General features: G+C 44.7%; 1 protein-coding gene across 1 annotated transcript in view; it reads right to left on the bottom strand.

Annotated features, from left to right (window-relative positions):
- LOC144731801 (prominin-1-A-like) overlaps positions 1-15,623 on the bottom strand; it is a 46,873-nt gene that overhangs the window by 17,217 nt on the left and 14,033 nt on the right. Inside the window, exons 4-12 of the mRNA XM_078613049.1 lie at positions 15,246-15,384; positions 13,588-13,651; positions 11,831-11,920; positions 10,287-10,498; positions 9,244-9,321; positions 7,748-7,811; positions 5,813-5,972; positions 3,407-3,559; positions 2,015-2,138 (exon numbers count right to left, since the gene is read on the bottom strand). Of these exons, the coding sequence (XP_078469175.1) occupies positions 2,015-2,138; positions 3,407-3,559; positions 5,813-5,972; positions 7,748-7,811; positions 9,244-9,321; positions 10,287-10,498; positions 11,831-11,920; positions 13,588-13,651; positions 15,246-15,384 (1,084 nt within the window). The remainder of the gene's footprint in view (positions 1-2,014; positions 2,139-3,406; positions 3,560-5,812; positions 5,973-7,747; positions 7,812-9,243; positions 9,322-10,286; positions 10,499-11,830; positions 11,921-13,587; positions 13,652-15,245; positions 15,385-15,623) is intronic.

Raw genomic sequence — 15,623 nt, 5'->3', positions numbered from 1 at the left:
TATATTAAACGTACGTTGATTCTAAATGTGGAGGTAAAAACCAGAGAATCCAGAGAAAAATCCACGCAAATTCGAAATATATATATATATCCATGGAGGATATTGGTCACGAAAGTCTAAGTGTTAAACTCGAAATATACAGGCGCTAGGGTCGGGATCGAACCTATAACATCCTGCGCACCAGGCGAGGGAGTTAATATCTCGCCACCATGGTGCCACCCCACCCCCATACTTGTGTAGGGGTGTTAGAGAGAGAGCCGTTATGCATGGCAGCTTATGAGAAACAAACACAGTGGGCGGGGCTACGTGAGTGCACGGGGGGGGTGCTCTCAACGACGTCCGCACCAGGCAGCCCGGGGCCCCACCCCTCAGCGGGGGTTGAGTATAAAGGGGGATGTGTCAGAGGGCTCGGGGCAGAATGTTAAAGCTAAACCAGTGAAGACTGAAGATCGTCTAGCTAGAGCCCTGGACTCCCCTGGGACGCCGCCCTTGTCAGGGCCGCGCAGGACCGAGCCAGCGGCGTGGTCCCGAGAACCAGAGCTAGTGCTCTGGGACTCCGGGTACCGTAGCCCGACTTACCAGTGTCGGGCCAGACAGCCTCCCCTAGCCCGTTAGTGGAGGACTAGGAGGTAGGTCAGAGATAGCTAGCAGTGTATTCCCAGCTAGCCGGGTGAGGGGGCCGATACCCCCTCTAGTATTGTATGTCCACAGTTGTGACTACTTGTACAGAATAAATACGTGTGCCTCACCAACGGTGTCCAAGAGTCATCAACGGTACTTCACTTGCATTGGGAGCATTAAGAATGAAGGAACATAACATCATTGACAGTGTCCTCGTGGAATGTGTGACGGAAATAAATAAGCAGGTGATGTCTTCCCAGAAGGTGATGAAATGTGACGAGTATCATCTGCTTAGTTATGAGTTTAATTAAGAATTAGTATTCATTGTTTAATCGATGCATTGGTCCACTCCTAGCACACATATATATATACCATGACAATAGCACATTTTTAAGATCAACTTTTAAAATATATTCTGAAGTAAGCTGTCTGCCACATAGGTTCGGTGTAACTGGTCATTGAAATCAATCTATACGAGAATGATTTAACAAATATAATGCATCTAAATTCTACCCCTGTTCTGGAATCCCACCCACACGATGTCCATTATACAGCACTGATTCACCCCGCACACGATCAGATAAATTGTCTCAATTTGAAATCAGAATTTATTACAATCATCGATTTATTTTGTCTCCTTTCTACTATCTCGTTTGTTTTTCTTATATTTCTCTCTCATTTGCACATTTTCAGTCACCCCATAGCCTACATTCAGCATCGATATGCCATGTGCTTACATCGTAAATAAGCAATTATTGAAGCACACAATTGCATAGGTTGCAGGCATATCAATGCAACATTGCTCGCCCAATGTACTTATCAACTTTCTTATATGAACCACTTTCAAAGTGTAATTAAGAATTGGTTAAGGTCATTGTAACCCTCGAGGCACGGGCCTTAATTTGGATCTCCTCGCATGCCTTTGGCTCTTCTGTTTCCCACCCTCTAATTAACCTCATGGGTCACTGGACGATGCCCTTCAACTGGGGCACACAGCCATCACATTATCAGTCGATCCCTCAAAGCAGGCTTCTGATTTTTTTTCAGACAAAGATCACCCGTATAGCCCTAACAGACGTTAGGAGCAAGAGCTGTTAGCAAACACCAATGAAGGCCGGCAAGGCACACAAGGGGGTGGGTGGCCAGCACAACGCCCGGTCGCCTTTGTCTCCCTAGTGGTGATGTTTACTACACACAACACCAGGTACTCATTTGAGGCTGAGTCGACCCAGGGGAGGCCCAGGACCGGTTCAGATATTCGTCACCGATGTTGGCCGTGAGGGGTTTGTAGCGCAGCGTGCTAAACCGCAACACTACTGCTCACCTTAGCTGAAAAGACATCGTCGATTAGAAGCACATACACAGACACACGCAAGCACCGCCGCTGACTTACGTGAAACAGGGACTGGTCCGCTAGCGGTTTGCACCCCAGCGTGTGGATATTCCCACCGATAAAGAAGAGTATGGCCACGATGAACATGAATATCCAGGAGAATATAAATACGAAGCCAACACCACTGCAGGGGGAAGACGCAGCATACACAATATATCATTCAAGTATACAGGCATTTGCAGTCGATGCAACGTGTGAACAGAAAAGGAATATCATCTTGGTTCTTTCGGTAAAGTCACGTAGCAGGGAAATAATAAAATAATAAAAATAAAACATAATAAAATAACGTTTTATTTTTATCATTTTATTAATACATTTTTTTATTAATAATATTTATCTTATTAATAATAAAAATAAAACATTATTTTATTATGTTTTATTTTTTATTATTTTATTATTTCCATTCTACGTGACTTTACCGAAAGAACCAAGCAGATGAATCACTGCAGTCACGAAAGCTTTAAATCGAAAAAGAAAAGGAATAATTGATTTTTGGATCGGACCTCGTAAGTAACATGCACGTCGTAAGCCCTCCTCCACCCAACACGGCCGATCTATGAAACTGTCGCGTGAACAAACTTGGCCAATTTATTGAAACGGCAATCAGTTGGTCACGTTTGACCATCACAGGACGACCTTACTAATTGGCTGTGTCGGGTGGAGGAAGGGTTTACGACGCAACATTTTACTCGCGATGATCCGACCCCAAAAATCTATCAACAATCGGAAATATTGGCTCCCTCCTCAATCCGCTGCTCCCGACCTTTGACCTTTGCACCGCCAAGGGAAGGGCAGCGAGCCCAAGTGCCTCGGGACGGCACCCCCGTTTGAGGGTGTATCGTTCCGGGTTCGACATTCGTATGTCTCATCTGTGATTGTCCCGTGTTCTGGGTTCTTGAATTGAAAATGTACAATTAAAACTCAAATTTAGATTGAAAGCTTTCGTGACTGCAGGGATTCATCTTCTTGGTTCTTTCGGTAAAGTCACGTAGAAGGGAAATAATGAAATAATACAAATAAAACAATCAAATTATCACGACGTTTCGATTGCAACACAAGCCATTGTCATCAGGTGTGAAAACCACAGCAAGACAATTTGAAAAAAGTGGCGGTTTTTTCTGAACGTCAGCACCACGGACATCAACTAGCGGTTGTTCATACGGACGAGTCCATCTATGCTCGGAACAGAGGAGGGGGGAGAGAAGGAGAATGGTGCTTTAAGTTTCTGCAGAAATTAAGCAAGTGCCCTGTCAATGGAAAACATGAAAACCTGCCCACTGATATTTGCTGTGGAAGCCACTTAATTTCTCCACTTGTCATCTCAGGAAGCCATCAATCGGATTGCCAAACAAGACCGCGAGGTTTAACCCCAGAACGCGCACAGGGACTCACGCCATGAGGAAGATTCCACCACAGTTGGAGCAGCAGCCTCGGTTGGCGGGGGACTTCCTCTTGCTGTAGCCGCAGGTGCCGAGGCAGAGACCAATCGTGAAGAACAGCACGATGAGGGCCAGCAGCAGCACCACACCGAGTATGGCGAGGAATCTGGCGAGGGAAGAAGCCGCGGCAGACGAGGTTACGGCAGCAAGCAAGGCGCAGGCTCGCGCCCCTCTTCTTCTTGTCGTGCGGCTGCTGATGTAGACGCAGAGCAACAACGGCAACTTCGCGTTCGGGTGGTCAAACCCGAGATAGCCGCGTCAGGAGCAGCGCAGTGGAAGATGGCAGCAGTGGTCACGTGGCCCCACTCCGTTAAAAGAAAAATCACGACGACTTGGCGACCGAACATCGATCGCCGATCTGCCGGTCTCCAGAGCGACAACAACAAAAGCTCGCGCGCTGTACGGCGGGTAGCACTGCAATGGTTCACTCTAGATTTGAAGTTTTCGTGACTGCAAGGAGCCATACTCTTTGGTTCTTTCGGTAAAGTCACGTAGGTAAAGAAACAATAAAATAATAATACAGCCCCGCCCACTCCCCCCCCCCACCCTGCCCAGTATAAACCCCTTGCCTGGCTTCTCTCCCACTTCAATAAAATGTATTGCTGTGGTTGTCACACCTGATGATGATTGCCTGTGTTGCAATCGAAATGTCGTGATTTAATTTATTTATTTTAACTTTTTCTTTTTATTTAATTTTTTCTTTAGCTACGTGACTATACCGAAAGAACCAAAGAGTAATCGTTCACTCACCGCCACTTAGAGTAGCGTTCATAGTGCTCCTGTCAAAGTAATATTTTGAATTATCAAAACTGGAATTTAGAAAAAAATTAAGTCGAGGACTGTATTCAACGTGATGGGGTTTTTTTTGTGTGCAGTCATTGGTGTCTCGGCTGAGATCGTCACCCAGGTGATTTAAACCCAGTTTAAAATCAATGGTTGGTTGAAAAACCTGAATTCAATCCCGGGATCTCCCGGAGTGGCAGCTGAGTGCTCTGACCACCAAGTGAACCTGGACAGCACAACCCTGCCCCGAACTTCAAAGAAAAGCTGGAAAACACTTGAGGGCTTCACTGCTAATTTCCTTATGTGGCCAATGAAATTGAATTACGTGAAAAGCCACTCATCCGAAAAGGTTATCCTACATTTCACTTTTATCGGCCATTTAAAGAAATGAACTCGGCGACTGAGACGACGTGAAATAAAAAAAAAAGTTTGCATCGTTCAAATATAATTCCTCGTATTCATTTTCAGGAGAAGTTTCCCGGGACAAGATTTGTGTGATTTTTTTTTTCATTACACGACAAACGTTATGTGCGGGGGACACGTTCATGGAGAAGGTCGTGAATATGAAATCCGCAGATATTATCACTCGAAGCTTATGAGGAAAATAGGGTTAGAGTGCATGAACACATTACGTTTAAACATAAATATATTAACTTTATGTATATATTAATTAATACATATATTGTATAGTATTTTTTTTATTCGGAATCCACTGGAGCTATACACTTTTAAATCATCTAGATTGAAAATTAATTTCTTTAGAACTGATTTTTGTGTTTTGTTTGTTGTCCTTCCCCCCCATATCCGATTAGCACATTTGGCTGTGTATGGTGCGAAAGAAGTTCAACATACATCCATAGATAATCGTATTATTAAACCTACCTTTAACAATGATGGACAATAAACATATTTAAAAGTGCAATTATCAATGAATGCATGAATAAATCAACATTATACAGTACGCAATTCCAAAGCATTGTAAAGGAAAGAGTGTAGCAGACTGAGGCCTATTGAGAGGTACAGTGGGTGGGTAAAGTGAAAAACGTTCGCTCCCTCACAATCCATGCCGCTACCAATGCCTCACCGCTTCTTTGTCAGGAGTAGTCGCACACGCACGCACGCTAGTTCCAAATACGTAGCATTTACGATGAACGCGTCACTAAATACGCAAAACCGCGATTTAAAAAAACGCGCATTTTAAGGGTTTGCTACGTTGCGTGAAAATATGCAGGCAATAAGAAGTCACATGTTGGCCAAACCACATGAGACACGCGCACGCCAGTTCAACCTCGACAGTGATACACACCATTGGAACCTCCTTTGCCAGTAGCACAATATGATAATTGGTTATTTACCCTTTTATCTGGCGACACAACTGACACCTTTTTTACAATACCTGTGGTCGGAATGCAAACAAAAAACACAACTCTGATAATGTATGCACTGTCCATGAAATTGATTGGTCCACACCCGAGACAGCTTTTCTTAGAGCCTAGTCTCACATGGTGTTGGACCAGATGACGCCAAAAGGCGCAGTGATACACACTTTACCGAGGAAGTGACGGAAACCACTCACCGAAGTTTGTCAAAGAAGATGGCCTCATCCTGGATATTAGTCAGTGTTTTGGAAAATTCCTCAGTTTGCGTGTTGATTTGGTCCAGGTATTGGGATAAATCTAATTGGCTCGAAAAGTTTTGGATTTCATTCCCAACACTTGTCAGCGTATTCAAGACCCCTGCGAGAGGAAGTATACAGTTGTTATTGTCCTTAAAAAATATTATTATTAAATGAGGTTCACATTCCATTTTAAACGTTGCACCAGAATAAGAAGATCAACACCTCCCTCGTGCTTCAACTGTGTGTTATTACAGTGTACTGTTATTGAAGTGTATTGTTCAACGTAAAATCAATTGTTGTATATTAATGTACATTTTACGCCGTTATACGGGGTCTCGTTTGGTGGTGATTTTGTGTTGTTTGTCTTTATATTCTTGGTTCTTTCGGTAAAGTCACGTAGAAGGGAAATAATAAAATAATAAAAATATAAAACAATTAAATTCTCACGACGTTTCGTCTGCAACACAAGCAATCATCATCAGGTGTGAAAACCACTTTTTTCTAATTTTCTTGCTGTGGATTTCACACCTAATGATAATTGCTTGTGTTGCAGTCGAAACGTTGTGAGAATTTTCTTTTAATGTTTTTATTTCCCTTCGACGTGACTTTACCGAAAAACCCAAGAATATGAATCCCTACAGTCACGAAAGTTTTCAATCGAAATTTTGTTTGTCTTTGTAACGTTCTGACCTGCCCCCCCCCTCCCCCCCTACTGGATATCTTTGAAAAAAGAGCTTCATATCTCATTGGATTCCTCCTGCAGTATAGATACATATTCTGAAAATAAACAAATATTCTGAATCTGGCGGCACTAGCCACGAGCAAACTAAACTTACGCATAGGGCCCCAAGCAGCTCAAGGGTCCCTGGATTCATCGAAAATATCGCATGGACCATGGTCACATGACAGGGAAAATGAAGAACAATTTACATATTCACGTGTTTGTATTTCCCATTTGGAACTCTCTCACGGCAGTGCACCATTCCGGCACTCACGACGCAGTTACCCGGCTCAGCCACCTGAGTGTAAAACTACAGTTGTTGCTCGAACTAAACATTATCCATACGCAGAAGAAGGAATGGTCTCTGGTGGGCGATGTCACCGACATAAATTCTGAAGCCTGTTCAACCCCCTCTGATTCACACTCACCAGGGGCACTGTGCTTTGCTACTTGCCAACCGCAAAGCTATTAATTGCATGGCATTCAAATCATATTTTGGAATTTAAAAAAATGAAAACATTGGTGACCAACCGCCAAGACCATGAACTCGCCACGCGCTGTGTGGTCGGCTCGATGCTCTGACATCTCTGAGTCACCCATTAATTAATAGTCTCACTTGCAAAATCTACGGCCACCGTAACATGCAATATACAGCGCCAATCAAGCCACTAGACGTGACTTTAGCACGAGCAGTGGCAGTGGTGAGCGCACTGGCCACTTAAATATTATTGATTTCTCAACCACAGCTAACACCAATAGAGTTTTGGTTTTTACAGGTAAGGCTCACTGAGCGGTATAGCTTTTTTTTCAGAAGCAACCCGGCCACATATGATAGCTCAACGAAGGGGCTCATCGCGTGGAAATGTATATCAGCCAAATACTCTAAACGCATGTTTCTAAATTTGGAGGGAAAAACCGGAGGGCCCGGAGAAAAATCAACGAGACCACGGGGAGAAAGAGACATGTAAACTCCAAATAAACAGCAGGCGTCAGGGTCGGTATCGAACCGATTGAACTAGTTCAGACCCCCCCCAACCCCCCCATCCCCTCCCCAACCCAGCCCACTTCACCAACCGATACTAATCAGAATTGTGCGCTAGGGTTCACCATGCTCACCCTTGGAGGTCTAAAACTACTTGCAAACCACAGCATTTACGTGTCGCTCCTGTTACCTGTTTTGATGCCGCTAGCTGCCGCATCGACGAGCTGCGTGATGTTCTTGATGGTTTCATTACCCTAGGGCAAGCGACAACGGTACAGAAACCTGTGATCTACTGCCTCAAGAATAAAAACCACGCTTTTCACTTCATCTCACCGCCTTCCGTGCAACGAACCTGGTCATCCGCACGCCTGCCACATTCACTGCAACAATCGCAAAGAACCAGGAGTGAACCTCCAACGAGGATTTTTTAACTCGCAACCTTCGAATTGCGAGCATCTCTCTTCTGCTGAGCCACCTGGCCGACACAATGAGCACCGAATGTGGAATTTCCACCGCTGGCTCAGGGCTGTTGAACTGGAGGTGACCACTGCCTCAATGCTCATTTGAGTAAGAAATCACCTTTGACTTACCGGTTCTTTTTTGCTTATCACAAAGCATGTCAACGACAAAAATGTGTGAATGGATAGGGCAAGTGAGCTACCCTGCCTGTTGTAAACCGCGGCGATTTCTTTCTACAGATTCGCACAGCGCTCGTTTAAGAGGCACTGATGAGACGTTGAAGGACACGTTTTACTTTTTACAACTTGATAGGAATGATTTCGTGGTCATTACGCCAGCATTCGTAGCAGGGAGTATACGTAGCGGGTGCGTCCTGTGCTCAAACGATCAGCCACCAGCCAATAACGGACGCACACACACGCGCACACATATGTGACTTAGCACCTTGACAGGCAAAGCGTTTGTACCTCAGCCACTTCTTATGCCCCCCAACCCCCGCCCATTGTCATTGATTTAAAATTCTTGAAGATTTTATTAAAAATTGCTATTGAAGCGGTAATTATTATTAATCAACATGAGAGCTTTCAACATGGGACCTTATTGTTAAATCACGTGGACTTTTGAATCTCCCAATCCCACTGGGCTGCGAGATGGCAAAAGCGATGACAGTACAGCAAGTGAATTGAACCCATCTGTGATTCCATGAAGACTTAAGTGGAATCCTGTCCCAAGCACACTGAGTTCACTCCGGGTTCTCCGGTTTCCTCCCACGTCAACCCAAATTTGTATTCGTGGAATTGAACAAACGTCCCATTCTACCAGGACCATGCAGACTAAAAAGTCGTAGGACTCGGCGAGGATTTTCCGGAAATCCAGTGATCGTTATTACTAGAATGAGGTGGTTTTTAAAAATGTGGACATCCAGAATTCAAAATGTGGACGCCCAGAACACCTCATTCAAGACCCAAATATCGCACCTCCTGGTTTTGACATCAAGACGCCGATCTCCTTCACGAATGTAAAATTAAAGAGACAAGCCACAGTAGTGCGAGTGTGGTCATGCAATCAAACCCATGGACCATATAGTAAACCACTGTAATCTGTGCTCCTTCAAACAAAGGAATAGCAAAACTCTACCAACTCTCTCCCGAAGAGCTCTCAAGACTAGCAGACCTCGACATGTAAATCAGGCTCCTGAACTTATTCGAATTTAACCGCTGGTCTTACCTTTACAAGCTGATCTTTTAGATCACCTTCAGATATCGATCGTAGATCTATAATGACTTGTTCAACAATGCCAGACAACTGCAAAAAACACAAACATATATAATATTGGCTGCAAACCTATTTAAAAATTTGGACAAATTAAACGTGATGCATTCAAAACACATTGATAGGGCATGATCAAATGCCATAAAACACATGTTAACATCATTAGAAAATCCCATGATAAATAGGACGGTTAAATTAGTATGCGTGGAAAGATGCAGAGATTCACGATATATCATGTTTTGGGCAATCCGTTGATCAATTTTGGACAGTTTTCTACAGAGTAAGTCCACTATAGTACCACAACTTTATGCTAAATTTGTATTTCTATTGGGTCATCTTCATGAGCGCTGTCGTGACCCCAACCCACCCCCGTTACACACAGACGGACGGACAGAGCGAATGCGTGAATGCTTTCACCCTTGGTTAGAAATTGTTCAAAATGGGAAACAACACAAATTAGATGAGAGACTAGAGAAAAACGTGGGACCCTTTTTGTCAGTTTAAAAATTATTAAAAACAGAATTAGTTTTACCTTGCAATAAGTGTCTATTTTTCTCGCAATGTGTGTCTGTTTGAACATCTTAACAGCGTGTAGTTTTGCATGAAATGGTAAATAAAGTCTATTGTTTTTTTCACCAAGAGGTAAACGATTTGTGTCTTGAATTGGATTTTGACCCCAAATAAAATTTGCCAAATGTAACAAAAAAATGATGATACAGGACCCTCCTGGAAAATAGTGATATTTTTCCATCTGAATAAGCATAATAATAACAACCATGATGAATGACAATTTACTGAATCACTGAGGGAGTAAGTTGTGCTTGTAATGTAGTCATGTCCCTCACGTTAACACAGTAGTTTACTGACTTTGTAATCTATTTAGAGTGCTGCAAAATTGAAGGATTAAACAAAATCACTCGATCAAACAAACAGTTTTTTTTTAATTCACAGAGTAATTGCATCTCATAACAAAAAATAATATTGTTAAAATCTCTTACCGGGCTGAAGTCGGCAGCAAGAGAAATATTATTTGACTCATCCAAGAGCCATTGGCATGCAGTCGAATTACCGGTACCGTTACATGGAGTTAAATGTGTTGTCAAGTTGTTTCTAATCTCATCTAACGTTGTGTTTATATTGATGGCCCACATATTTAGCGTGGACATTGACGCATTCACGGTGTTCAGATTTTCCTTGGTCCTGTTAATAACTAAAGTGAGAAGCAAACAAATCATGACCAATGTTTGAGTAAACACAACCAACGGCAATGTTAGAGTACAACGCATTTCAGTGCGGCTTGAATGAAAGCACAATTATTAATAATCAACTGACAAAAGTGGCCGTTTTCTCACCACCAACTTTGACCTCGGCACTAAATGTACGTGAAATTTGCATAGATTACGAGGTGAGTCAGCGCCGCTCGTGGTTCATTTCCCCCTTCTCGACTGCCACCCGCAGTGACTAAACGTCACCTTACAGACGTTTTTGTCAATCCACTGTTGGATGAAGTCCACCCCACGCCGTTGTCGATTCGTGAGATCGTTTGACCACGGAGGGGAGGGGATGCCTCAGTTAACGGATGCTGGCATCGACGTTTTTAAAGCGTTTAGCATGAGGTGTAAAGTAATTTATCACATTAGGCTGAACCTTCTCCTGCAGGTCTACATTATTCCACACTGAAAACACGCATTTATGTCTCTGCCGAATCATTGTGGTTTGCATGTTCAGCATGCAACAAAGGGTGGTAAAGGTGCAGCCCTGCAAGTGCTTACTCACGCCACTGCTGGTGGTAGAAGGGTCGTTATGGCCTACTGTCCCACGATGCCCAGAAACCTCGTAAGAGGTTGGGATAGCCACACTCTACCTCGCCAAATGCAATGCATGCCTGCCGATCGACTAAAGGGCCGTCCATAAATGACGTCACGCGATTTTGGACGATTTTTGACCCCCCATTACCCTTGTCGTCACACGGCGTCACAAAAAGTCAGACCCCCCCCTCAAATATGACGCCACAAAGCTCTGCCCCCCACCCTGCACTCTCATGTTGTAGGAGAAAACATTTATTAAAAAGTCTATTTAATTAAGTAGAACGTGTTGTATATATTTATTTAAAGTTGCGCATTTTGATGTGACGTCACATTTCTCAACCCCCCCCCCCCTCGTCACACATCGTCACAAATGTCTGACCCCCCCCCCCCCCGCCGCTAGGTGCGTGACGTCATTTATGGACGGCCCCTAACTGCCGTGAACCCATTTACTCTGCTGGGTGGACAGAGGCGGGGGCGGATTAAGGAACTTTCTGCGATGTTTCAACTGCCGTACCGGTGGGGGGGGGGTGAAATCGAACCGGCGACCTTTAGATTCCAGGTCCACTGTGCAAATTATTCCACCACGGTGGTCCACCATGAATATATACGTTCATTTATCTATCAACATACATGCATCTCGTGTAGCTGAGCGTTGTGTATTACCATCCACTAATTCCATACCACAATGAATGCATAATAATAAATGAATAGCGTCGCTGAGCATTGCGACTTACCATCAACGAGGTCGAGCACGGCACTTTGTGGCCCGGCGACTACTCCCAAAAAGTTGTTCTGAATGTTTCCTCCGACAATACTGCCAATATCTGACGTGGGAAAGATGCGTACGTTGGGATTAGCTGCAGATGTACGATGAAATCGATTTTTGTGTGTGTTTTTTTTAACAGAGCACCCTTTGCACTGGAACATCTCAGAACACTTCACACACAACAAGCAACTCGTATCACATCCCATCTCAACACATTTCAAAAAGGGCAGCCCCCCCCCCCCTGTGGTTGCTGTATCTGTGGCAGAGGTCGCAAACGGGTTTTGATTCCTTACCCGTACCCGTACCCGGCCGCACCAGGGTCGCAAATGGATACCCGTACCCGTACCCGGCCGGGTACGGGTACCCGTTCCCTACCTGTACCCGTACCCTACCCGAAATGAGTGACAAACGGTTACTCACCAGTGACTCACGGCCTACCCGTACCCGTACCCGGCCGCACCAGGGTCACAAACGGGTAACCGTACCCGTACCCGGCCGGGTACGGGTAGCCGGGTATCGGGTAGGGTACGGGTATCGGGTACCCGGTTGCGACCTCTGATCTGTGGGCACAAGGCGATCTCAGCAGCTGAACTCCCGTCGGGAATTAGCCTGGCCAGTGGGAAGTGGGGTGTCATGATTGTCACGTGTTATTCAAATTAGTGTAATTTTAGGGGTGAATGAGATTTCTTTTTTTTTTTACAAGGTTGGACCATGACGCCGGCACACAAGGGCCTACTCGCTTTGAATTGTGGGGATTTGAACGCCCACTGGGAAGCAGACGGCGCGTAGTATTTTATGGTTGATTTCGCCCGCAGTGTTAACCGGGCTGGCCTGCCGGATTTGAACCGCGAGCCTCGGCAACAGGCGTCAAAAGGGCACCGTCGCTGGGTCACGTTACCGCCACAACGTTTGTTGGGAGGTTCAAACGTAGGTAGAAAAATAAACGAGCAAATGTTGTCATCTAATGAGACATCGTTAATACAAAATAGCGTGACCTAATTGTGCAGTTGTTTTTTTCTCGTGGGAAATGTTGTTAAGCTACATCTGGTGGTAAGTCAAGGTCAAGACAGAGTTATTTTCTGCTCAAATGAGCATCGAGACGGTGCCCATCTCCTGTTCACAACTCTGAGCCGGGAGGTGGAAATTCCATGTTGCTATGGCGTGGGCGAGTCTTTAACCATCGGGAGGCAACCGCTGTTGTCTTCTCCACAAAGCGCTGCTCGTATTAACCAGCCGATCACCCCAATCAGGAATGAGACTCGCAACCTTCCAATTGCGAGCAGCCTGCTCTGCCACTGAGCCACCTGGCGTGCGGTGACGCTGTAACCTGAACGAGACTGTTGAGGATGCTAAAGGGAAGCCAGACGGAGGGATCGTTGAGCCGTGGATCACGGCCCCCAAGCTAAGGGACTCGAGATTAGCACCTCCGATCAGCACGGTTGGCTACGTGCGATGCAAAAGGAGTTGAACATACATACAAGAAGAGGACTAATTGACTGATTTGCATACAACTTCAAGCAAAACTAATTTCAGGAGTAGGTTTACAGAAAAAACATTTTTGAACATGTATGAACATCCACAACCATTTATGTCAGCACTAAGCACGCGAGAGGGACACATTGCACGCGACGTGTGTATGTATACGTATGTTGAACTTCTTTTGCACCATACATAACCAACTGTGCTAATCGGAGGTGCCAGAGAAGGACAACAAACATCACTTACTCTGTACTTTGTTGCTCGCGATATCTTTGACTGGCCCATACTGGGCAACAACTTCGTCCAATTGCTGCACAGAATGAAATGAAAAAGTAAGTTAAAAGCGAATCCAGACGAACGAAGGCAAGTGGGGCTTGGGCAGGAAGTCCAACGGCCGAGACTGATGATGGAGTGGCAGCCAAAGGGGGGAAACTCGCCCAAGGGAACATCCGCCAGAGGCATGGAGGGATTAAATCAGCTCGCGCGCAGTAAGTTTCAAACAAGATGCAAAAATGTGCAAAAGATGCACAGCCATTTGTGCACGTGCATCAAAAAAACCCTCAGCATTTCCTGAAGAAGTGCATTGTGGGTCGTGTGCAATATCTGAATGAATCGATGCATCGCAAGACCTGTGAGAGATGGCAACAGTTCGGAAATAACTTCATACATCAGTGAATAGATAATGGCTGATGATTATGTAAGTGAAAGAGAGTATGCAATAATTATTATATGGCTAAGCAGTAGCATATGGCAGACGTTATAAATCCTGTATGTGAGCACCCAAGGGATATTCAGATGTTGGAATGAAGCCCTGTGTTTGAATTACCCGTAGGTCCCGGTATCATCTCAGTGTATGATTGTCTTTCAGTTGAGAGTCAATTTCCACTACAAATCTATACTTTTAACAGAAACCGGTTGCTATAAAGGCACACAAAAAACAGGAGCAGGAACAACAGCTAAAAAATATATAAACCCATAAGACAAAACATTAAAAGAAATGCAAAATACCACCAGCCTGTAAAAAATTCACGACGGGAAAACATTAACGCGCGTCAGTAAAACAAGGCGGAGGCGAGATGAAGGCAGCGAACCAAAGTATTTGCATTCAGACTGTGCAAGCAGTGAACCCAATTTATGGTAGGAAACTACTCGGGAAGCATGTCGTCAATTGTACAAAGAGAGGGCATGCATTGGTCCCACATTTGTAGAGTGTCGCGGATGGAGGGAGCCAGTGACGGACTGGGACTAGCAATGGGCCCAGGCATTGTTAAACGCACAGCAGGGCACAAATTGCCGTGCCGATCTCATTGACCCACTCGGTGCTGGGTCCAAATAAAAAAACAAATGGTACCAGTGAGGAATAAACTTTGGGGCTGCCCGAATACGGCGACGTAATGCCAACCGAGAGCGTAAATAAGCAATGAAGCGGAAACATTAGAGGTAATAGAATATTTTAATTAAAAACAACTCTTTTTTGTTACTCTGACGGCCCCTCACCGGCTCACTGACTGGACCCACCCCACGGGGCATTTGCCCCATGGACTGCTGCCCCTATGGCCACTCTGGGCCTGGAGGGAAAATTCTAATCCCTTGGACTTTTAAATGTTGCCCCCATCTTTTAAATCCCGCTGCCAACTTTTACAATGTCTCAAAAGCCACTCCGCTGTTGGTCTTCCCTGTCAAATATTTGTTTGCCGCGATTTAACGATACTACGATATATATCGCAAGATATGAAGATACGCGATAATCGCATCTTCCATAATGTACAAAATTGCACTGCACTGTTTTGAGAGACCTGGATCTGGCTGAGAAATATACCCGGATTGATCCGTGCACTAAAGCTGACTGCAGCCTAGCACTTGTTGATTTCATCATTCGATACAATCATCCGTACAAAGCGTACCTTCACTGTGTTATCCGCGAAGGTGTTTATGTCAGCCAGGTTATTCTTCACAATTGTTCTGACTTCACTGCCAGCAAAGCTTTTCCCACTTTCGTAGTGCGTGTAAATGTTGGCTTGGAACATGCACACGAGACCCCCGCTAGGAACAACATCACAACGTTGCAAAGAGACAACATTAACAGCGCGTTCGCAACATTCAGACGATGCTGCTATGTTGTGTTGGTGAGTAGACGGGACTTGTAACCTGTGAGGTTGCTGGTTCCATCAATAACCGGTTTTATCATTCCATTTTGTCATCGATTGTTTTGTCAGCTATGTCAAACGCCTCGAGTGAAGGCGTTCTAGTTAAGTATAAATTATACTGGTAGGAACGAAGTG

Source organism: Lampetra planeri, chromosome 40 (genome assembly GCF_965212315.1).
Source record: "Lampetra planeri chromosome 40, kcLamPlan1.2.h2, whole genome shotgun sequence".
Classification (NCBI taxonomy): domain Eukaryota; kingdom Metazoa; phylum Chordata; class Hyperoartia; order Petromyzontiformes; family Petromyzontidae; genus Lampetra; species Lampetra planeri.
Note: the sequence above shows the minus strand (reverse complement) of the source record. Positions and strands in the feature narration are given on the sequence as shown.